Genomic DNA, 25,616 nt, shown 5'->3' on the forward strand with positions numbered 1-25,616 from the left:
CCAATCCATTTGTATCAATAAAACAAATGAGAAGTTCTGACCAGTTGCTCTAACTTCAAATTTCCTCTATACACATACTTAACAACAACAACATTTAACTCATGTTTAAACAGTTCCTTTAACAAAATAAAACATCCTTAGGCGATTTGCAGGAGGATTATCAAACAAAATTTGATACTGAGCTACATATGGGGATATTAAGACAGTTGACCAAAAGCTTGTCTGAAGAGGTAGGTAAGAACATCTTTAAGGAGGAAAGAGAGGTGGAGTGGTTTTCTGCCCACAAGTTACTCAATCTCGCATATTCCCTCCTCCCATTCACATTTTTGTAGCCCCATAGCATTTATGTTTAGGGAGTCGCTGGGTATGATTGCTTAACCGTTTTGGAAGGATTCATTTGATGTTTATACTGGCAGATTGCATGAGCTTGTCTCACTTAAAATGCTGAGCAGACGTCAATTACTTTGATTCGATCTCTGATCTGGGTTTAGGTGAAAGAATAAACACTTGAACTCTGAAAGCCAACCTCCTTTAAGGACTAGCAGTTAGGTCTTTGTTACATAGGGTGTTGCATTAAAGGATTTGCATTACCTTCAGATGAGATTGGGTTGATTTATTTAAAAAAAAAATTTAACCATTGTGCCATTCGCAGCCACTTCCCCTTCATGGTTGTTGAATTGGATAATGGCAAATCCTTTAGAAAGACAAATCCTCTGTTAAGTTATTAAACAGATGGTCACACGAGCCAACCTGTACTGTTACATTGCGAGGATAATTGAGTTAAAGTTGCACTGACATCACTGCAAATTGTCTTATGTTGTTTTTCAGGGAATGATGAATTACTGGTATTTATGATGCATCACTTCACCAGTCACATTTAGCACATTGACCATTGTCATTTTCAGTTCATTTTCAAAGGTTTTCCCTCTTTAATTTTGCCTCCTTCCCATACTCCATTCCCTTCTTTTCATTCGTTCATGGGATGTGGGCGTCGCTGGCTAGGCCAACATTTATTGCCCATCCCTAAGTGCCCTTGTTCAGTAGGCATTTTAAGAGTCAACCACATTTTTATGCATGGATCAATGCTATTCCAGTGTTTTCCAATGATACCACAAACACTTAATCATATTTAAGCCTGGGCAGTGAATGTTGGCGAGGTGTTGAATTATATGGGCTGAGCCCAAGCCATTCCTCATCACCTCACCAGTATACTGTTTGTTAGGCGTTGCTCGATAGTACTGAAGACTAGGGTTGTTGCTGTTTGAGCTTGACTTTTAATGATGGTAGAAGCTAAGATAGCCTCCGAATTAAGTGCATCAGAACCACTACTAGGACTGTGAGGATGCTATTAGAAGCCGATCAACCTGCAGCTTGATGGGAAAGTAACTGATTTATTATTTTTTCCTCAATGCGGAGTGGTGAGGCCGTACTGGCTGAAATCTGCTAACTCAGCATGAACAGGCGATCAAATCCTCACTGCCTTACTGATTAAATCCTTATTTGCTTTATTGGTTTGATATGACAGTACTTCACTGGGTGGTGCATTTACTTTCAAAGCCATCAGGGCCACAAAAATGCTTTTTTGTTAAAATATTTTGGTCAATACATTATATGGTGTTTTCTGAAGATTACATTTCTCCAGTGTTCAAAAATGCTTTTCAGTAAATTTGCCAGAGGCTGAATTTGAACTCTGCATAACTTTTGCATCACGTGTTAGGAAAGTTTTAGTTTTTAGATGAAGAACTTTAGAAAAATTTCATTCAGCTATTTTTTTTGCTTCACAATGAATATATCTGTTTATTGTGTTTTGTAATATTGTAAGATTGTGCTCCGCATGCAACAGTGTTGATTTAGTCTGTGATATCATTTGGTTAATATTGCTTCATAAGGCTATTGGTAAGACATTGTCAGGCTGCCTTCTGTTGCCATGATAGGTCCCCATTCCCCTTCAGTTAATCCTCCACTTTGCCCATCTTGCACACCTTCAGTATTGCTGAAAAAAGATTTTTTTGTTGAAACTTCTCATCTTGCACTCATCAGTACAATTGGCAAGAAAATACCAATGTCAGGGGAAATGACATATTTCTGCTGTATGAAAAGCGAGTGGTGATTGGTTGGCAAGTGCTTAATCTAAGCTGACACTTCAGTGCAGCAGTCTGCACTGTTAGAGGGGTGGATTTTTTTAAGAGGAGACATTAAACTGAGGCCTTATCTTCCTTTAGGTGGATATAAAAGACCCCATGGCACTTTTCAAAGAAGAGTAGGGGAGTTTTCCCTGTTGTCCTGGCCAACATTTATCGATCAATCAATACGACAAAAAATGATTATCTGGCCATTTATCTGATTGCATACAGCAAATGTAAGTGTAGAGGATATTTATCTAGATGCCTAATAGATTAATACAAAGAGCGACTTCAAGTTTCAAGAACAATTCTCTTTGAGAATTAATCATTTTCATTAACTTTGGAAATTAATTACTCATATCCGTTAGAAAAATGTGACCATGAAGCTGTCACATTGTTGCAGGACCCCAGCTGGTTCATTCCAGTTCCAGTGGAAGGGGTGTGGAGAAACAAATTTGCAAAGAGATTACAGAGAGGTGCAAGAATTATAGAGTAATCATAATGGGGACGTCAATTATACAGATATAGAGTGGGATAGGAATAGTACAAAGGGGCAAGAGGGGTGAGAGTTCCTGGAATATGTTCAAATAATTTTCTGCAGCAGTATGTTTTCAGTCCAACGAGAGGATGTGCACTTTTGAACCTGGTTCTGGGGAATGAATTGGCCCAAGTGGATCAAATATCAGTGGCAGAGCCTCTAGGGGACAATGACCATTGTATCATAAAGTTTAGGTTAATCACGGAAGAGAACAGGGAGTAATCCAGAGCAGGGATAATTAATTGGGGGAAAGCCAACTTCGTTGGGATGTGAATGCATCTAAGTCGAGTGAGTTTGAATCAAGTGCTGGCGGAAAAGACAGTGGCTGAACAATGGGCCACATTCAAATAAAAAGTATTGCAAGCAATGTCCAGGTATATTCCCCTGAGGGAGAAGGGTAGGACAAATAAATCCACAGCACCCTGGATGACGAGAGAGATAGAGGTAAAGATGAAAAGAAAGAAGTGCGCATACAACATATGTCAGGTAGAAAATACAATGGAGAATCAAGCTGAATATAGAAGGACCAGAGGACAATTGAAGAAACTAATAAGAAAAGTAAGGAGAGAGCATGAAAGGAGGCTGGCAGCGAACATAAAAAGGAATCCTCAGATCTTCTATAAGCATGTAAATAATAAAAGGGTGGTAAAAGAAAGAGTAGGGCCAATTAGGGACAAAAAAGGAGACTGGCATGTGGAGGCTGGAGCAATAGCGCAGGTGTCGAACTTTGCATCTGCCTTTACAAAGGAAGAGGATCCTATCCGGGCCGAGGTGACAGAGGAGGTAATTACGATCGAGAGGAAGGGGATGTTGGAAAGGCTATCTTTACTTAACATAGATAAAGTACCAGGACCAGATGAGATGCAGCCAAGGGTACTGAGGGAAGTGAGAGTGGAAATTGCAGACACAGGGGAGGTGCCAGAGGACTGGAGAGTTGCAAATGTTACACCCTTGTTCAAAAAGGGGTGCAAGGATAAAACTGGCAACTACAGGCCAGTCAGTTTGACCTCAGTGGTAGGGAAACTTCTGGAAGCTATAGTACAGGATAAAATCAATAGTCCCTTAGGCAAGTGCAAGATAATTAAGGAAAGCCAGCATGGAAGCATTAAGGGAAGTTCATGTTTAACTGACCTGCTGGAATTTTTTGAGGATGTAACAGAGTAGATTGTTAAGGGAAACACTGTTGATGGGAAATGATGCTGACGTGGTGTGTGTGGATTTTCAAAAGGCATTTGATACAGTGCCATGCAACAGACTTGTGAGCAAAATTTTAGTTACGGAATAAAAGGGAAAGTAGGCACTTGGAAAAGAAATTGGCTGAGTGATAGGAAACAGTAGTGATAACTGGTTGTTTTTCACATTGGAGAAAGGTTTGTAGTGGAGTTCCCCATGGGGTCAGTGTTTGGACAATTGCTCTTCCTGATTATATAAATGAATGACCTAGACTGTGATGTGCAGGGCATGTATTCAAAACTTGCAGATGCTACAAAGATTGGAAATGTTGTCAAGTGTGGGATAGTCTTGAACTTCAAAAGGACATAGACATGTTGGCGGATTGGGCAGACAAGTGGCAGATGAAGTTCAATGCAGAGAAGTGTGAGGTAATTCATTTTGGCAGGAAAAATATAATGAAACAGTGTAAAATAAAGGGAAAGCCTCTAAAGGAAGTGCCGGAACAGAGGGACCTTGGTGTATACATACATGTTTCATCGAAGATGGCAGGGCATGTTGAAAGAGCAGTTCATAAAACATATAGTGTCTTATGCTTTATTAATAGGGCAGTGAATACAAGAGTAAGGAGGTCATGTTGAACTTGTATAAGACACTACTTAGGCTTCATCTGGAGTACTGCATCCAGTTCTGAGCACCAAACTTAAGGAAGGACGTGAAGGCATTGGAAAGAATACAGAGGAGATTCACAAGAATGATTCCCAGGATGAAGAACTGTAGCAATGAGAATAGATTGGAAAGGGTGGGACTATTTTTCGTGGAGAAAAGAAGGCTTTGAGGAGACTTGATAGAGGTATTCAAGATCCGAGGGGTATGGACAGGATAAATAGTGAGAAACTGTTCCCACTCAAGAGGACATCAAGAACTAGAGGGCAAGATTCAAAATAATTGGCAAAAGGAGTAAATGTGATGTGAGGAAAAGGTTTTTCACCCACAGGATGGTTGGAGTCTGGAACAAACTTCCTGAAAGGGTGCTAGAGGCAGGTTTGATTGAGGCATTCAAAAGGGAATTGGATTGCTGCCTGAAAATAGAGAATGTGCAAGGTTACAGGGACTAGGTGGAATACTCTTTCAGAGAGCCAGTGCAGACTTGATAGGCCGAATGGCTTCCTGCTACACTGTGATACCAAAAATTGCTGTCTTTACCAGTCTGGCCCTATATGACTTTAGATTCTCACCATTGAGATTGAGTTGGCACTGCCCCCTGCAATGGCCTAGCAGGAAACTCTGTTTTATCATCGCCTTGTCAGGGCAACTAGAGATGAGAGACTAATGATCACATCCCGTTAAGGGGGAAAAATCTATATTGGCGGTGAAGCTCTTTAGGACTTCCTGAGATCACGAAAGGTATAAAATGCAAGTCTTTTCTACCTTTCATCTATCCATTCTTATTCTTAGCCTGAGTGTTTACTCAAGTTTCTCCCTTATCTACAGCAGTTAATACACCTCCAGTCAGCCTTAATTGAAGAATGGAACAAAATCAGAACACAGTTGCAAGAAGTGAGGCATACTTTTGTTTCTATGGGATACCACGAGAGATCAACCAGTCTCTCAACAATTAAAGAAAAACAGAAAATGTTGGAAAACCTCAGCAGGTCAAACATCATCTGTGGAGAGAAAAACAGTTAACTCCACTTCAGAGAGTTTAACTGTGTTTTTCTCTCCCCAGATGCTGTTAGACCTGCTGAGTTTTTCCAGCATTTTCTGTTTTTGTTTCAGGTTTCCAGTATCCTCAGTATTTTGCTTTTAGCTTTGCTTTTATCTCTCAACAATTAATGTTTTTCAGTGAAGGAGTTGGCTTTCTGTTGGAGAGCTTAAGCTGACATGGAACTGACCCCACTCCTTGATTAAGATTTGCTTAATACCCTTATTAGTAATATGTTGATACTCTGCTCCATGAACAACTTGTCAGGCTTTGTCTTAATGTGTTCGTTCCTCAGTTAATGAGTATCGGTTGGTGCCAGTAATTGAGTAATATCGAGGGTGTGCTTTAGTACTAATCATGCTATGCCAAATCTGGTATATAATTGAAACCCACAGGAGTCATTAAGCGTATAATCCATGCAGTTGTACATTCTTTCCTTATACAGTGAGATGAGGTGCCCATTGAATGAGCAAACTATTTGAATATGATTTCAACTAAATTTGTTCTTCTCTTTAATTAGCGGGTAGAAGTCAGTTAGGAGTTGTTGAGGATAGAAGAGAAACTGGGCTGAATTTCTGGGAGAGCTGGAGTCTGGGGGCGAAACCTTGTTGAAGCATTGGGGGTCTCGCCTGCTGGCTGACTCTTTCTCGGTTCCGGTACGCCATCATCCCTCCTAGTTACATGCCCTTCCTGCCTCCAAGCTCGCCACCAGTGAAAGCAGAAGATTGTGCCTTGGGAGGCAGCATGGGTTGAGGGGAGGAGGTGGGGGCATAGAATCTGTGTCAGGAGGGAAGGCTTGAGCTGAAGTCTCTTCCATCTAAACATTGTGAAGACGTTAGCCCTTGCCACAAATTCTGTGCTCTTTAGGATGACTTGAATTATTTAAGTTTTCCCAACCCCTGCCCGCCTTAAGTCATAGTCTCCACTTGAACCAAACTGCATGCTTGAAGAACTATTTGATCCTGATTGCGCATCTACCCCATATCCATCCTGTCATAAAGACCTCCTACTTCACCCCTGTAACATCATCTGTCTCGGCCTCTGTATCCGCTGTGTTATTCTGAAATCCTCATTGGAGGTCAATCATCTCAGTTCCAGGACGTTACTTTAGGAGTTCCTCAGGGTATTGTCCTAGGCCCAACATCTTCAGCTGCTTCATCAATTACCTTCCTTCCATCATAAGGTCAGAAGTGGGGATGTTTGCTGATGTTTGCACAATGTTCAGCACCATTCGCGACTCCTCAGATACTGAAGCAGCCCACGTCCAAATGCAGCAAGACCTGGATAATATCCAGGCTTGGGCTGACAAGTGGCAAGTAACATTTGTGTCACACGGGTGCCAAGCAATGACCATCTCCGACATGAGAGAATCTAATCATCGCCCCTTGACATTCAAGGGTATTATTATCCTTGAATCCCCCACTATCAACTTCATGGGGGTTACCATTAACCAGAAACTGAACTAGTCTAGCCATATAAGTACTGTGGCTACAAGAGCAGGTGAAATGCTGGCAATCCTGTGGCGAGTAACTCACCTCCCAACTCCCCAAAGCCCGTCCACCATTTAAAAGGCACAAGTCAGGAGTGTGATGGAATACTCTCCACTTGCCTGGATGAGTGCTGCTCCAACAACACTCAAGAAGTTTAACACCATCCAGGACAAAGTGGCTCACTTGATTGGCACCCCTTCCACAAACATTCACCCCCTCCACCACTGACGCACATTGGCAGCAGTGTTTACCGTCTACAAGATGCACGCGGAAACTCACCAAGGCTCCTTAGGCAGTACCATCCAAACCCACATTCACTACATCTGGAAACAACAAGGGCAGCAAATACATGGGAACACCATCACCTGGAAGTTCCCCTCCAAGCCACTCACCATCCTGACTTGGAAATATATTGTCATTCCTTCACTGTCGCTGGGTCAAAATCCTGGAACTCCCTAACAGCACTGTTGGTGTACCTACACCACATGAACTGCAGCAGTTCAAGAAGACAGCTCACCACCACCTTCTCAAGTGCAGTTAGGGATGAGCAATAAATGCTGGCCTAGTCAGCAAAGCCCACATCTGGTTAAAAAAAAATGAATTAAAAAAATTCACACTCCCTTCACCTCCAGATTCAACTATTCCAATACTCTCCTGACCAATCTCTCATTCACTGCCTGTTCAATCAACTGATCCAAGCTTCATTCAATGTACCCTACCCAAGTCCCACTCATCTACCTCTCCATTTATTGGCTGCTGAACCCCCATTGCCACAAATTTAAAATGTACATACTTATGTTTAAAACCCTTCATGACCTTGGCCTTCCCTCTCAGTGTAACCTGCACCATTTCTACAATTCCCCACTGCATAATCTGCCCCTTTATCTGCCTTTTCCTCTGACTCCAACTTCTTGCACACCACCCCCCCACCCGTAGTCCTATGGTTAACAACCATTCTTTCAGCCAGCTTGGTCTTGCCCTGTTGAAATCCCTCCCTGAAATACCTCTGGTCTTCTGCCTCTCTCTCCTCTTTTTAAGACCTTCCTTTTAAACTTACTACTTTGAACAACCTTTTGATCTGCCCTCCTACTATATCCTTTGTCTTGGCATACTCTTCTTTTATTATGCCTCCAATCAGTGGAAATATTTTTCCAAGTTAAATGCGCTATAAAAATGTAAGTTTTTAAAAAAATTACTCTTTCATGGAATGAGGACTTTGCTGGCTAGGCCAACATTTGTTGTCCATCCCTAATTGCCCTTGAACTGAATGGCTTGCTTGTCCATTTCAGAGGATAATTAGGAGTCAACCATATTTTTATGGAGCTGGAATCCCATGTAGAATAGCAAATTTCCTTTCCTAAAGCTCATTAGTGAGCCAGATGGGTTTTTATGACAATCAATGATAGTTTTACAGTTTCTGGACTAGCTTTCGTTAATTGAATATAAATTCTAAACTGCCATACTGGGATTTGCCATTGTTGTTACTATTATTACGACTGCATTAAAGATGCTTTCTAGTGTGTTTTTGTTTCCAACAATGATTTCTCCAAGAGTTAATAAAGTACTCATATATCATTTCAAAGTCCTCTTGTGATGGTGATGGCGTTGGCCAACTTTCTTGAAGAGATTGAAACGGACGAGTGTAAGATCTTGTTTAATTTCAAGTCAATCCAACAATTTCCATTTGTTTGTCCCTTTTATTCTTTTTTATAATTACTATTGATTGAATTGCAGAATTGGCACAGGCTTGATTCTGAATGTATTGTCAGCCGATCATTGTATTGGCTTGATTGACTGAATTGGCCGAGTCAGCAGCACTGCTTAAGATGTTGGTATGTTACAACATACTTTTAAATAGCCAAGAATGCTCCACTGACATTTGCATGCTTATTAAAGCACTAATACATTAAAGATTAGTGAAGCATTCAGAGAGTGAGGAGTTTAAATCATTAAAAGTAGGTGGAATCTACACAAATACACATCACTGCCTTTTGCTGAGGTATTGCATTTTGAGGTATTTTCATTTTCTTTTTAAATGTGAAATACAAAGCATAATCTTGACTGACTGACTATATTCACAGGTAGAATTTTTCAGATGGTGAAGTTTCTATCCCCCAGCGGGGAACATATCCCCCACTGATACCAGCTATCCTGCTGCCACATAATGGCCCAAGGAGCATTAATTGGCTGGGGATCAAGTCCTGTCTTCACAGTGAGGATAATGTATATCTTGTTGTCCTTCGCTACCACTGTCCTAAATGGGATAGATTTTGAACAGATCTTGTGCATCCATGAGGCACTCTAGGCCATCAGCAGTAGCAGAATTGTACTCAACCACATGGCCTGGCATAACCCCCACTCTACCATTGCAATCGCACCAGGGGATCAACCCTGGGTCAATGAAGAGAGCAGGAGGGGAGGCCCGGAGCAGTACCAGGCATACATAAAAATGAGGTGTCAACCTGGTGAAGCTACAACACAGGATTACTTACATGTGAAACAGTGAAAGTAGCATACAATAGACAGAGCTCACAGATGCCACAACCAACGGATCAGATCTAAGCTCTGCAGTCCTGCCATATTCAGTTGTGAATGGTGGTGAACAATTAAACAACTCACAGGAGGAGGAGGCCCCACAATTATCTCTGTCCTCAATGATGGAGGAGCCCAGCACATCAGTGCTTAAGACAAGGTTGAAGCATTTGCAACCATCTTCAGCCAGAAGTGCCAGTGGATGATCCATCTCAGCCCCCTCCTGAGGTCCCTAGCATCAGAAATGCCAGTCTTCAGCCAATTTGATTCACTCCATGTGATAGCAAGAAATGGCTAAAGGCATTGGATATGCAAAGGCTATGGGCCTTGACCATATTCCGGCAGGAGTACTGAAGACTTGTGCTCCAGAACTAGCTACGCCCTTAACCAAGCTGTTCCAGTACAGCTGCAACACTGACATCTACCTGGCAATGTGGAAAACTGCCCAGATATGTCCTGTCCACAAAAAGCAGGACAAATCCAACCCAGCTAATTACCGTCTCATCAGTCCACTCCCGATCATCAGCAAAGAGATGGAAGGGATGGTTGATGATGCTATCGAGTGGCATTTACTCAGCAATAACTTGCTCACAATGCTTAGTTTGGATTCCTCCAGGCCCAGTTCCTGACCTCATTATAGCCTTAGTACAAATATGGACAAATGAGCTGAACTGAAGTATGGCATCGAGGAGCATTAACAAATTTGGAGTCAATGGAAATCGGGAGGGAAAACTCTCCACTTGTTGAAGATGGTTGTGGTTGTTGGAGGTCAATCATCTCAGTCCCAGGGCCTCACTGCAGGAGCTCCATTGCTCTATTCACCAAAACGTACTGGAGGTTACCATTGACCAGAAACTGAACTGGACTAACAATATAAATGCTGTGGCTACAAGACCAGATTCGAGACTGGGAATTCTGCAGAGAGTAATTCGCCTCCTGACTCCCCAAAGCCTGTCCGCCCTCTACGAGGCACAAGTCAGAAGTGTGATGGAATACTCCCCACTTGCCTTGATGAGTACAGCTCCAACAACACTCAAGAAGCTCAACACCATCCAGGATGAAGCGGTGTGCTTGATTGGCACCCCATCCACCATCTTCAACTTCCACTCCCTCCATCATCGATGCACAGTGGCAGCAGTATGTACAATGTACAAGATGCACTGTAGCAACTCACCAAGCCTCCTTTGACAAACCCTTACAAACCCATTATCTCTACCACCTAGAAGGACAAGGGTAGAAGGATGTATGCGAATATCACCACCTGCAAGTTCTCCTCCAAGCTGCACACCATGCTGACTTGGAACTATATCACTATTCCTTCACTGTCGCTGGGTCAAAATCTTGGAACTCCCACTGTAGGTGTGCCTACACAACATGGACGGCAGCGGTTTAAGAGGGCAGCTCACCACCACCTTCTCGAGGGTGGTTAGGGGTGAACAATAACAATGCTGGCCTAGCCAGCGATGCCCATGACCTGTGAAAGAATTTTAAAAAATCAACTTGGGAGTAAGTCCCACCTCAAACATCTGAGCTCTGTAGTCCCTGCAGTGCATTGGCCAGGACTGGGACTACAAGTCAACCCAGATTCCAAGTCCCGGAGCCCAGGATCAGGTAAATGTGGGTTGTCTCATGGTTGGGGAGGGAAGGTGAGGCCCAAGGGGCATGGGGGTTTTGATGAAGAGACCGAGGGGTTGGGTGGGGAGCACCTACAGGGAGCAGACCTTGTAGGAGGGAATGTGCCTGATGTGGAAAGAAGGCCTTTGAAGGAAGCATGCCCCCTGCTTCCCTCACAGGGCCTGAGCAGGGTGACTTTCTTGGCTCCCTCCTGCTCCTGAACCCCTCTGCCAGCCTGAAAATTGAGGCCGGATAGGAATCAGTGCTTAAGTGGTCATTAGTTGCCCACTTATGGGCCTCAATTGGGGCAAGGCCTAGGCTTTGCCCGTCCCACATTAAATTGCAGACTGGTTGGCTGAGGTGGGAGGGTGGTGGGGAGGTGATCTGGGTAATTTAGTGAGCACTCCCCCCACCCCCAACCCACGCCTGCAAATCCGCCGGTGGGGAGCATAATATTAAGCCCCAGTTGTTAGTCATGTTCCTGGTTAGTTTCACAGCTTTCATTTTGACATCACTAGCACTCCCTTTCCCCACACAAATTTCACTTCTGCTGCAATAATAAAAAATAAACTTCTTTCTGGGGAGGCAGTGGAAACTAGAAACATTTATTCAGGATAGAATTAATAGCCACATGGAAGAATGTGGGTTGATAAGGAAGAGCCAGCATGGATTTCTTAAGGGAATATCATGTTTAACTAATTTGTTGGAGTTTTTTGAAGAGGCAGCAGAAAGGATTGATGCGGCCAATGCTGTTGATGTGGTTTACGTGGACTTTCAAAAGGCGTTTGATACAGTGCCACATGAATGACTTGTGAGAAAAGTTTTAGCTCTTGGAATAAAAGGGAAGTAGCAACGTGCATACAAAATTGGCTGAGTAATAGGGAACAGTGAGTAATGATTAAAGGATATTTTTCGGGCTGGAGGAAGGTTTGTAGTGGAGTCGGTATTGGGATCCTTGTTTTTCTTGATATGCATTAATGATCTAGATCTTGGTGTGCAGGGGACAATTTCAAAGTTTGCAGGTGATACAGATCTTGTGAGGAGGATAGTTTAGAACTTCAAAAAGGCATAGACAAATTTGTGGAACGGGCAGATATGTGGCAGATGATGTTCAATGCACAGAAGTGTGAGGTGATTCAATGTGGTAGGAGGAGCATGGAGAGACAACATAAAATAAGGGATACTATTCTAAAGGATGTGCAGGAACAGAGGGGCTTGGGTGTATATGTGTCTGAGTCATTAAAGATGGTGGGACAGGTGGTGAGAGCAGTTAATAAAGCATACAGTATCCTAGGCTTTATCAATAAGGGCATAGAGTACAACAGCAAGGAGGTTATGCTGAACTTGTATAGTACACTAGTTAAACCTCAGCTGGAGTATTGTGCACAGTTCTGGCACCACACTTTAGGAAGGATGTGAATGCATTGGAGAGAGTGCAAAAGAGGTTCACAAAAATGGTTCCAGGAATGAGAAACTGCAGATATGAGGATAGATTGGAAAGGTTAGGACTGTTCTCCTTGGAGAGAAGAAGGCTAAGTGGAAATTTGATAGAGGTACTCAAAATCAGGAGGGGCTTGGATAGAGTAGATAGGGAGAAGCTGTTCCCACGCATAAAAAGGATCAAGAACGAGAGGGCACAGATTTAAAGTGATTTTCAAAAGAAGCAAATGTGATATGAGAAAAAACTTTTTCACAGAGTGAGTGGTTCGAGTCTGGAATGCACTACCTGGAAGTGTGGTGGAGGCAGGTTTAATCGAGGCATTCAAGAGGGCATTAGATCATTATTTAAATGGAAACAATGTGCAAAGTTATGGGGAAAAGGCAGGAGAATGGCACTGAGGCATAATGCTCATTTGGAGTGCTGGTGCAGACACAATGGGCTGAATGGCCTCCTCCTGCGCTGTAACAATTCTGTGATTCTTCTTATCTTAGGAAATAAATGAAGCATTTGTGATATCCTCTCCATCATTTGTCTAGATGAGTACTGAACAGTGGTCTACTAAATGCCACAGTACATATCTGCCGCAGTCTGTGTGAGATGTAGGTGAAAGCTGTTTTGTGAAACAGGTTATTAATGCTTTGTAAAATCATTAGTGTTCCTAAACTTGCTACGAACAAAGCATTGGTCACCAGGAATGAAAAAATAGCCTCTTCCCCTTTTTTATTCGGTAAATGCTGTTGTGGATGTGACTAAGCTACAAGAAAATGATTTAAGTGCCAGTCAGAATTGTACAAAATGCCTCATAAGCTCTCCGGCTAGAGAGGACAAAACTCAACTGGATCTGAGGCAGCTGAGCACAATCTGAAGATTCTGAATCGCTTACAGGCTTTTAAGGAATTGAGCTTGAATTGATATTCCCCATCCCTTGGCTCATCTCTTAAGAATAGTGAATCAGGCACAAATTTGGATGGCTGTTTGTATCCATTGAACTACATGTCAGCATCAGTAACTGCTTTTTTAGCCTCTCCATTCTGATCCACTCTCATCCACAAAAAATGGCTTTGCTGATTGTGAAAAACTACTGAACTACTCTCCTGGTTTTTACCTTCGTAGGTTTGTGACTGGAGCTGGTACATGTGAGAATACTGAAACTCCTGTTCAGTTTTATAGCACCTAATCTAATGATATGGCACTGTGAAGGAAGTCATGAATATAAGTTGACATTTTACCCACACTGTTGCAGCAGTTTGAAATGTCAACACCCTATGTGTCTCAGTTTGGTTTTCTTGCATAGATGTCCCCATTTTCTGAATGAGTAGAGGGCCTATATCCATGTATTTGCTAATCACACTGTATTTATTCATTAAACTAATTGAGTGACTTTCCCTCTGGTTACACCTCCACCCTTAAAATTCCCCAGACTCAATTATCTTTTGTTGCTCACCTTAGTAATTTCTTTAAGTTATGAAAAAACATTCAGGCAGTTCACTTGTTTTCTTTCAAAAGAGGAAAGGTTGCAATATCCCATGTCAAATTTCCAACGTTTCGAAAGGGCTTGACCAAGTAAATTGAGACAAATTGCTGTTTGTGAGGAAGCATTCAAGTTTTAGGTTGTACAAGCCCTTGGAAAATAAGCAGGAAAGTTACTTATTTTTGTAACAGGTGATATTAGTAGTTATTTTCATGATGGGCCTATTCTAATTCTAATCCGAAGGGAACAGCATCAGTGAGCTGATGTCCAACATACATTCTGATAAATCCAAAGGTGTTAACTCACTGGCAGATTTGTAGACCTAGATTTTTGCTCCTCTTGGCAGAATTTAATAAGGTTACAAAGAAGGAGAAGGTTATTCCTTCCTGCCCCACCACCCAAGCCAAATTGTGGTTGTAGACATGGAGAAAAGTAAATGTACCAATGCCTGTGCAACTTGGCATACTTACTGCTCCGAAGTGACACAGATAGATAGATATTTTGGGATTTGCTTGACTTAATCCGTGACTGCATCACCATCTGCCCCACCCCCACCCCCACCCCCACCATCTGCCCCTCCCTACCCCCAGATTTGTGAAGTAATGATCTGAACTACTATAGGCTAAATGCTGCAGGCTTATGACCTAAATGGACAGCACCTGGATCAGGTGATAAGAGTTGCCTACAGTATAATGACGTTATAAACTAGGCATTGGGAAAAGAAGACAGCTGACTCATTGTTCCTATATATCATCAAAGCTGCTGCAGATTACTCATACCTGGGACACACCTGCAGTTTTGAAATATAAGGCTTTCATTTTCTCGGTGAAGGCTTGTTTTTTTAAATCACTGTATTGAGCAATTGAGCAAGAGACAATAGAATTAGGACATGCTGTTACAAATTCGAGGCTCTTGGAAGAGGAGGGCCAGTGTGTAACTAAATAAAAAATTGGCTTAAGGACAGAAAGCAGCAAGTTGTGGCCAATGGTTGTTTTTCAGACTGGAGGGTTGTGCGTAGTGGTGCTGCCCAAGGGTCAGTGCCAGGACCATTGCTTTTTTTATGCCATACAAATGACTTGGATCTTGGAATGTGGAGTAAAATTTCAAAATTTGCTGATTGTACCAAACTTGAAGGACTGGCAAACGGTGATATAAATTGCCTGCAACAGGACATGGATAGGTTATTAGAATGCGCAGGCAAGTAACAGATAGAATTTAATATAGAGAAGTGTAATGTGATGCATATTGTCAGAAGGGATGGAGGAAGAAGTGTGGACGAGCAGAGGGACATGGGGGCGCATGTGCATCGATCTTTACAGGTGGTAGGACTTATTGAGAGAGAGGTTAGCGAAGCTTATGGGATCTTAAGCTTCATAAATAGAGGCATTAAGTACAAAAGCTGGGAAGTTATGCTGAACCTTTTATAAAGCTCCGGTTGTTCCCTAACTGGAGTATTGTGCCAGTTCTGCTCACCAGACTTTAAGAAAGATGTGAAGGTCCTTGAGATGATGCAGAAGAAATTTAACAGAATGCTTGTGGGGACCGGGGTTGGGGAGAATTTAGTTACAAGGTTAGGTTAGAAAGGGCGAAATACTGCAAAGTTTGGAAATCTGAAATAAAAACAGAAAATGCTGGAAAAACTCAGCAAGTTTGGTAGCATCTGGGGAGAGAGAAATGGAGTTAACGGTTCAAGTCCATATGACTTCTTCAAAACCTTAGTCCTGTTTCTCTCTCCACAGATGCTGCCAGACATGCTGAGTTTTCATGGCACACATGATGAGCAGGATAGCAAATTTCTGTGCTCTTAAATTTTTATGGTTAGAAAGGGGTTGTTTTCCCTGGATTGAGGGGAGATTTGATCAAGGTGTAAAAGATTATGACAGGCTTCAATTGTTCCCATTAGCTGAGGGTACAAGGACCAGGGGACACAGATTTGAGATTTTAGGCAAGAGATGCAGGGGGACTGAGAGAGAGAGAGAGAGAGAACATTTTTTATGCAGCGAGTGGAATGATCTGGAACTCGTTGCCACTAGAGAGGTGAAACAATCAATGATTTCAAAAGGAAATTGAAGCAAATAAACTTGCAGGATTATGTGTACCAAGCACATGAGTGGGACTGACTGGATTGCTGTGTGGGGAGGCAGCATGGACTCGATGAGCCAGATGGCCTCCTTTTCTGCTGTAAATGATTCTATAACATGTGCTCTGCAAATTTATTTGAAATGGCTCTCTTAGAACACCTGGTTGGGAAAGGCACTCCTCAGTGCACTAGAAAGCCATACATAGCTGACAACCTCAGAATGATTCTGTCTATTTTTGAGTTTGATTATCTTGGCTTTGACAGCTATTGACCTTGTCATCCTTGGTTGGAGGAGAAGGGAAAAATACTCTAATATTCTCACAAACAGCTGGCACACATGATGAGCAGGATAGCAAATTTCTGTGCTCTTAAATTTTTATGGTTCCTGATTATTGTATGGTGACAATGTGCATGGAATAGCCATCAGCTGAGATTAACAACATTCCCACTTGTGGTAACTCTGTGATGAAATTGCCTGCCAACTCTCTATTTCAGCTCATTTGTGAATACTGGCCCTTTGTGGAAAAACTGAAGAACAATGGAACTGCCCTCCAGCACGAGTGTACCGACACCACAGGGACTGCAGCAGTTCAAGAAGGCAGTTCACCACTGCCTTCTCAAGCACAACTAGGGATGAGCAATAAATGCCATCCCAGCCAATGAAGCCCACATCCTGTGAATTAATTTTTTAAAAAAAGCAACTCCAGGAGACAAGTGGAGGAAATTACAACAATAATAATTATTTTGGCATGCAAGTTTCTTTAACCAGTGTGTCTATACACCATATGTTGTCATGTGGCGCACACATGGCCACTTGGCAAAGTACTGAAAGGCTGCAGGTGCCCATGGAACTGTGTTCCAATTTAGCGGATTCGGCTCTTGCATACTAAATAATCCTAGTGACAGCTGATGTTAAATGAATTAGTCAGTAGGTGGAATTAAGGTACAGATTAGCCATGATCTAATTAATTTTTAAAAATTAATTCAAGGGATGTGGGCTTCGCTGGCTGGGCAAGCAATTATTGCCCTAGTTGGCCTTGAGAAGGTGGCAGTGAGCTGCCGCCTTGAACCACTGCAGTCCATTTGGTATTGGTACACCCACAGTGCTGTTAGGGAGGGAGTTCCAGGATTTTGACCCTGCAACAGTGAAGGAACGACGATATATTTCCAAGTCAGGATGGTGAGTGACTTGGAGGGGAACATCCAGGTGGTAGTGTTCGCATGTATCTTCTGCCCTTGTCCTTCTAGATGGTAGTGGTCATAGGCTTGGAAAGTGCTCGATAGGCTGAATGGGCCTCCTCTTGTTCCCATCATCCCCCTCATTCTTTTGTCTAAAGATATACTGTATGGTTTGTTATGGAATGCAGAATATGTGAGTTATTTCGTTTCCAGTCCATTATTTGAGAGCCATAGCCATTATTGTTGTAGTCGTATCAGTAATTCAAAGCATCTGTGTAATAGGGTGGGGTAGAAGAGAGAGAATTTACCCCACTGTAGCACTAAACCATGAATAGAAGATTTATATTTCCAAGAAATAAGTATTCAAGTGCTGACAAGGTATTTGTCACAGTATCCTTCTGCTGCCTGGTGTTTCTTTTTATACATTTCATCAAGGTCATACAACCATGACTTTTGTCTACCAAAAAGGTTTTTTGTTAAATGGTCACTGTCTTCATGAAACATGTTGGGCAACACAAGGTTCAGCGATGTAACACTTCCCAGTGTCACTTGTATCTAATGTTACAGTAACATAAATGGTGCACTGCAGTTCTGTTCCCCAAAGCAAAAATGGTGGTTGGTTACAACCCTATAGCTTATCCTATTCTTCATGTGTCATTACCAAGGAAGAGATGAATTATGACTTTTTCAAGCATTGAGGAAAAGCTGTGTTTATGGTTTAGACTTGGGAATGCCAATATCTTTTTATTGGGCAGTTGTATTTCAAACATCACACTAAAATTCAGCTTATGCTGAGTTGGCTGATAACAGCTGGCGTTGATGCCAATGGCTCGGGTGAAAGAAAATCTTGGGATAGCAGCTTCTGATTGTTACCCTGCCACCTGTGCCAGAAATGGTATCAATATTGATGAAGGCGAAGGCAGGATCAGCCTGCAGTGAATAGTCTGGCTTTCCAACCCTCGCTGCCTGGATGCAAACATAGCCACTTGCCAAGGTACTGGAAGGTTGCTGATGCACACGAAACTGCAGTCCAATTTAGCAGACTAAATAAAAGTTTTTCTTTTGCACCCCCCCACTAACATATTAATATCAATATTATGTTAAATAAACCTAGTGACAACAACTGCAATTAAATAAATTAGTTTGATGATGAAGCTAAATTGGATACATACTGTGTAAACAAAGAGCTTAATGGCCAAATAGGCCTCTTTCATTCCTTGCTGAAGCCTTGGCACTGAAAATCACAATGCGGATGTGTGGAGTCAAGCTTCACCCGCCCAGGGCCAGGCCAGTTTAAAGTACATTTGACAGGCGATCATAGCAATTCTGACATCCGAGCTTGGGGGAGGAATTTCTCTGCAATATCTTCCTGCAATGTAATTGGACCCACAGACCTCAGCGAGGGTTCATATGAATTTTAAAAATTGTCTGGTGTCTACTTCTGCCAATTTTGGCAGTACCGTTGATCTGCTCTTGAATTTAGAGATTTTTAGAGATTTCAACCTCCGCCACTGCCCCCCCCCCCCCCCACCCCCGCCCAACATTGTCCCTAGCAAGGTGGTTCTAGAGATTCTTGCGTATCACCTGCTAATGAATGAAATGTGTGGCATGGTATCATAATACACTTCCCCATTTGTGAGCAGGTGTAATATGGGTGGCAACTAAAAGTGACTTTATTTTTGACGGGTTCAAGAAAGTTTCTGTTTTTGTCCTAAATCCGGCCACATTACCATTACTCAGGAAAACTGTCTTCCCAAGAATTTCACGGACCTTGTTTTTCATCTATCGCTTTTGAAGCTTATGATGTCATCAGAACAGCTTGGGTAAATCAGCAAGATTAGAGAAAAGCATTGGGGAGAATTTTCTCTCCGTCGGGGAGGCTGGGTGGGAGTGTGCGCAGATGAGGGCGCAGCCAATTGCCACCCGCGATTGGCTACGTGCCGTCATTTTACGTGGGCGGGTCAATTAAGGCACACCGAGTGTGACACGTACCTGGAAGCTCTGAGCGCTACTTGTGCGGGCGGGGGGGAGACAGGAGAGTCGAGGCCTGCACTCTTTCGCAGGCATAGAGCTGCTTCAATGAGATCAGTTTGATTGTTAAAAATCTAAATAAAGGAAAAAAAATTAAGACATGCCCCCTCGTGTGACAATGTCACATGAGCTGGGACATGTCTATGAATTTTATTAAAATTTTTTATTAAAGTTTAAAAACTTTCATGAAACCTCATCCCTCCCATGGATGAGGTTTCATGATAAATGTGAAGGCTGCCCGGGCTCTTCACCTGCCGCCAACCTTAAGGTTGGACAGGCAGCTCTGTTAATTATTTTAACTGATATTTAAATGGCCTTAATAGGCCTTTGACAATTTGGCGGGCGTGCAGCCGACTCCGGTGCGCGCCTGCTGAACTGAAGATCTGAGTGACGAGCCGATGTCACCGTGCGTCATTTTATGCATTGGTGAGCAGGGCCTGCCTCCGCTCGCCGACCAGAAGATTCTGGCCATTGTTTCCCCTTCGAGGACAGTGGACTAAATACTCAGAAAAAGTAGTTCATTGAGTTAATTGACATCTTTAAAAGAGACCTGGATCAATATTTGTTGAGTGGGGTGATGGAGGGTTATAGAGATATTAATGACACAGCTTGATTTATTTTCGTGCTTTGTAGGAGAAGAAATTAAATGTACCTTGGGGATTGACAGGCAGTGGTAGTAGGAAATGTCTACAATCATTATATTATACATCGGTGATCATACATGGACTCTGGGTAGAGTCAGCTTGACAAGTGAAGTGGTCGTCTTGCCCTACAAAGTATGCTTTTACTTTAGTGTCATTTAGCTATTATTCTAAAGTTACACTAGCTCAAAAATCCATCACACTCCAAGGGCAGTAAAGCATTTGATTTTGAAAAAGCTTTAAATATCCACAGGTCATCTGAACTAGACCCTACAATCTTTCCAGAAATGAGCAAGTAATCATTTTCAGGTGCTCCATAAATGAAATTGAGGACTTGAAAGTGACCTGAACTCGATAAGAAAAGGAGTGATTGAAGAACTAATGGGCTAGTAATCCAGAGGCCCAGACTAATGCTCTGGGCACACGGTTTCAAATTCCCACCATGACAGCTGGTGGAATTTATTTTTATTAATTGAATTTAATCTGGAATATAAAGTTAATCTCAGTAATGGTGGCCATGATAACTATCATCAATTGCCATTAAAAACCTAATATCTTCAGGGGAGGAAATCTGCCATCTTTCCTTGGTCTGGCCTACAATTGACTCCAAACCCACAGCAATGTGGTTGACTCTAAACTGCCCTCTGAAATGGCCTAGCAAACCACTCAGTTCAACAAATTTGCCAGTGACACCCACATTTCATGAAAAAATTAGAAAAACTAGGGAATTGTGTGTGTCCATGTTGTGTGCATGAGTTTGTGTATAATATGTGTATGTGTGTATGTATAAAATAAGAAAGTTAATGAAATCATCAGCTGGATTGAAAATGTAAAGCAGAGAGTGCTGACTAATGAAGAGAGATCTGTTTGGTGGGGCAGAGAGTAGTGAAGTTCTACATTCTCTGTTTTGTGTCAGCACTTTCTCGCCAACATTTCTTCAAATGAAATGGAGGAAGGTGTTGGGCTGCTTTCTTGTTACTTCAAACATCAGAGTAGGTACACATACACACAGCACACACACACAAAATGCCGTATGACTTCTTTTATTGAGAAATCATGCTTCACGATTCCAGGATGAATGTTGCTTTGTAATGGTTCGCTCATGTCTCATATATCATATCTTAATCGCTACATTCCACACATACCATCAACAAATCATAATACATTAAAGATACATAAAACAGAACAACAACGGAGCCAGCCAAGTGCGTCTGCCACTTCTCCATCTCTTCCAGTCATTTTATTACCTTAGTTATATTATCCTCATAATTTTTTCCATTTTATTACCATGAACACACATGACCAAATTAACATATTCCCGACCATTTCAGACATGGCTTGACCATTCCAAAAACCTCTTCGTGCCTGAAGATATCCTTGCCTTAAGCCTGTTTACACAATGCACCCCATGATCAGCAGAAAGCTGTTTTAACTAATGAAGTGCTGATCCCATAGATAGCCCTGGGCATAGAGATACTTGGGTAGTGTGAATTCTCATTCCAACAAGGTTTTTCTCAGAATATATTCTTCTAAAAATCCATTGATAAGCAAACCAGGTAAATCACAAGGGGTGAAAGCAAAAAACTGTGGATGCTGGAAATCCAAAAATAAAAATACCTGGAAAAACTCAGCAGGTCTGGCAGCATTTGTGGAGAGGAACACAGTTAGCGTTTCGAGTCCGTATGACTCTTCAACAGAAGAGTTCTGTTGAAGAGTCATATGGACTCGAAACGTTAACTGTGTTCCTCTCCGCAGATGCTGCCAAATCACAAGGGGTGACTGGTTAGTATTTAGATTTTCTTCAGCGGTGAATGTAGTCACTCTGTTAGATCAAACAGACAAGAATCATCTTTGTATTATATTTCAGTCTAACAGAAAAGGCAATCCTGGTTACTGTGATGTGGGAGTACCCACAGTACTCCCTGTAATTTGATGCTTTTTGTACACTAATCTGCCTGAATTTTATTTGCAGTACACAAAGGTTTGGATTCCTGATCCAGAGGATGTTTGGAGATCAGCAGAAGTCACCAAGGATTACAAAGAAGATGATGCAATCCTTCACCTCAAACTGGAAGATGAAATGGTCCGTATGTCTTTGGCTTTGGAGGGAGGTGATGGAAGGAGAAGGAATATTTACTGTCAGTGCCATATGTTGGAGGTTGAACATACTGCACTTGGTTCTAAATTTGGCTAAGTTTTACCTTTCAAGAGGGAGGGAAGCTGAACAATATCTGCAACACAACAATGTCATTGTCAAATGACTAAAACACCACAAGTTGTACACAGGAGGTTCCATATTTGTGTGCAGAGGAGGGTAAAAAGTGAAATGACTGTGCAATGGGACAAATGAACATCAAAGCAAAGATCATCATCACCCATAAAACTTTTACAAAATATATCTAAGTATTTGAACATCCTGTGGGATGAGCATAGTCTTTATCTCAGCCCTCAACACAATTTTTGGCTGGTACAACATAGGGAACAATCTAGTTCTTTGAGGGGTAGGGTAGCATGCAGGATGAGAACTGAAAGGAAGAGTCACATCTGAAATGACGTGCACTGCTTCCTGATAGGTGCAAATATCTGCAGCGTGACATTTATGGTGACCAATGCCCAGGCTTGGACATCTGCTAACCTGCTATTTGGCGTAGTTGGTAATGTTCTGTCTGATGGGTTTCAGGTTCCATTCCAGGGATTGCTGTATGGCAAGATTACTTTAATTCAAAGCCCCATCTGCATGCCCTGGCAAGTGCAATTAATGCCGATCGATCACTTTTTGAAGATGAGAAAATAGTTCTCTGTGTTCTGGCCAGCACTTCTCTCTTGCAACACCACCAAAAAGAGTTGTAGTACTTAGCTGCACCATTTGCTTGCATAATAACAGTAATAGATTTATTGTCGATGAAAAACTTTAAGACGTCATGGGATTATGAAAGGCACTATATCAATGCAAATTCTTTTTTCTTTTCTCTTGAAGCATTAGTGTGAAGGCCAGATGGATTTGAGAAGGTGGATAATTTTTGACAAAAAGAATTGCTTTAAGATAAAAAATCTTAAACCAAAAACTTGTAAGGTCTTGTAATAAAAATAGAAAATGATGGGAATATTTAAAAATGCAGACTGACTGATCAGCATGAGGAGAAAGATGGGTTAATTTTTCAGATGTAGCCCTTCGGTCGAAAATTCAGGAGGCATGTAATTGAGAAACTTTAGGATGAACATAAATTCAGCCAAGCCAGGAAGGTAGATAGAGGTCGTCTAATTAATGAAGAAATAAAGAAGTGTAGAGTCTGGAGACCAACTTGTAGAAGGGATAGAAGTGTATAGTATTTGAATGTCTGTCTATGTTGAAACTGAGTCAATGGGTGCCAGGAAAATGAAATCCATCATAACAGAGAGTTACAAAAATAGGTGGGAGGACGCTGAACAAAAATAGGTGGGAGTCTGATGAATGATCTCAAACAAATATTAATTTATCCTTCTACATTACATGTTAATTAATTGCTGCCATTTCCTTAGATTTTATATGTCCATCGCTTAGTTTTTCTTTTAAACTTTTGGAATAGTTTCATGTCAGTGTCGCAATTTTGTAACTGAGCTTTAGGAGCTCAGTGTTCTAGGTTATTGCAGAATCTGAGTCTGTCCTTATATGTTTGGCCTTTGCCTCTTATTGATATTTGAAAGTGTTGAGGTCTGTGATTCAAACCGCTCTTACAAGTGCTGGTTAAAAATCAGTTCGCAGCTTTATTGACTCAGCAGTCCAGCACTTGGGAAGAATGGTTTGTGAGCTATAATTTTAAAAATACAGAGCAGAAATTAAGTCTCACATTTGACAGTTGCTTGTTTTGCCATAAAAGTTGTGAAGTGGACATTTTTTATGGCTTTAAAGGGGAAGTAAAGACATGCTAGTTTTCATACTGTCCTTTCAACTCTAGGACCTAGGTTTAAGTCCAATGCAGACAATCTGTTCTCTGAGTGTCAAGTTCTACATGAGAAGGAGCTCTGGTGGTCTCAGTCCAGTTCCTAATGCGTATCAGTCCACAGTACAGGACTACTGATAAGTTGTCAGTTGCAGTTAGAAAGACAAATAAGATTGATAATGTAGATATATGATTATTACATGGGTCCAGAGGGTGTACTCTTCAAAGGTTGGAGTTGAGACACATTATTGAGGCAGAGTAAGGAGTCTGCAGGACTGGCCTCGCATGCTTGATGCAATTGAGGAAGCGTTTCATTTCCCAACCCATCTTTCACTTTTTGATTATATATAAATACAACATGCCAGCTGAATGCTGACCATCAGGAATGTTGATATATTAAATGGGTCAGCAAATGAGGCTTTATGGATTGAGCTTAGAAATGAAAAAGGGACAGTTACTGGGAGTATACTACAGACCCCCAAATAGTGAAAGGGAGATAGAAGAACAAATATATGTAGGCAAATTTCTGCTTGTAAGAACTAGGGGGCAAAATAGTGGGAGACTTCAACTATCCTAAAATCAATTGGGATTCAAACGATATAAGGGGCACTGAGGGAGAAAAATTCATGCAGTGTGTCCAGGAAAACTTTTTCAACCAATTAGTGACAAACCCAACGAGACGAGATGCAATTCTAGACCTAGTCTTGGGGAACGAAGAAGGGCAAGTGGGTGAAGTGACAGTTGGCGACCATATCGGGGACAGTGATCACAATTCAGTTAGATTTAGCATTACCATGGAAAAAGACAGAGATAAGGCAGGAGTAAAAGTCTTGAACTGGGGGAAGGCAAATGTTGCAGAAATGAGAAGGGTCTTGGCTGAGGTGGACTGGACAGCACTGTTGGAGGATAAAACAGTGGGAAGCACTAAAAACCGAGATCCTAATTATACAACGTAGACATGCCCTCTACAAAAATAAGAGTGGTACTGTCAAATCTAGACTTCCCTGGTTGTCTAGAGGAATACAGGTGAAGATCAAACAGAAAAAGAAGGCGTACAATAGGCACAAAGAACTAAGCACTGCAGATAGCCTAGACGAATATAGGAAGTGCAGGTATGAAGTAAAAAAGGAAATAAGAAATTCAAAGAGAGGGCATGAAAAAAGATTAGCAAGTAAAGTTAAAGATAACCCAAAGATGTTTTACCAATACATTAATGCTAAAAGGTTAGTTAAGGAAAAAGTGGGACCTATCAGAGATGAAGATGAAAACTTGTATGTAGATGCGGAGGCTGTGGGAAGGGTCACCAGGGCTAGATGGATTGTTTCCGAGGCTGCTGAAGGAAGTCAGGGAGGAGATAGCAGATGCTCTGAGGATGATTTTCCAAGGTACCGGAGGACTGGAGAAATGCAAACATAGTTCCATTGTTTAAAAAGGGATCAAAGGAAATGCCAAACAATTGTAGGCCAGTTAGTCTTACATCGGTGGTGAGCAAATTAGTAGAATCAATCCTGAGAGATAGGATTAACTGTCATGTGGAAAGGCATGGACTAGTCAGGGATGGTCAGCATGCATTTGTTAAAGGAAGCTCTTGCCTCACAAATTTGATTGAATTCTTTGAAGAAGTGACAAAAAGGGCTGATGAAGGTAGCGCAGTGGATGTTGTGTACATGGATTTTAGCAA

The 25,616-nt window shown here is 41.9% G+C and overlaps 1 protein-coding gene across 2 annotated transcripts in view; it reads left to right on the forward strand.

Moving 5' to 3' along the window:
- The window catches only part of myo5b (myosin VB), a 338,678-nt gene that overhangs the window by 82,151 nt on the left and 230,911 nt on the right, over nucleotides 1–25,616 (forward strand). For both annotated transcript variants that reach the window (XM_041190990.1, XM_041190998.1), the window contains exon 2: nucleotides 21,988–22,098. In XM_041190990.1, the coding sequence (XP_041046924.1) occupies nucleotides 21,988–22,098 (111 nt within the window). The remainder of the gene's footprint in view (nucleotides 1–21,987; nucleotides 22,099–25,616) is intronic.

Source organism: Carcharodon carcharias, chromosome 1, assembly GCF_017639515.1.
Source record: "Carcharodon carcharias isolate sCarCar2 chromosome 1, sCarCar2.pri, whole genome shotgun sequence".
NCBI lineage: Eukaryota > Metazoa > Chordata > Chondrichthyes > Lamniformes > Lamnidae > Carcharodon > Carcharodon carcharias.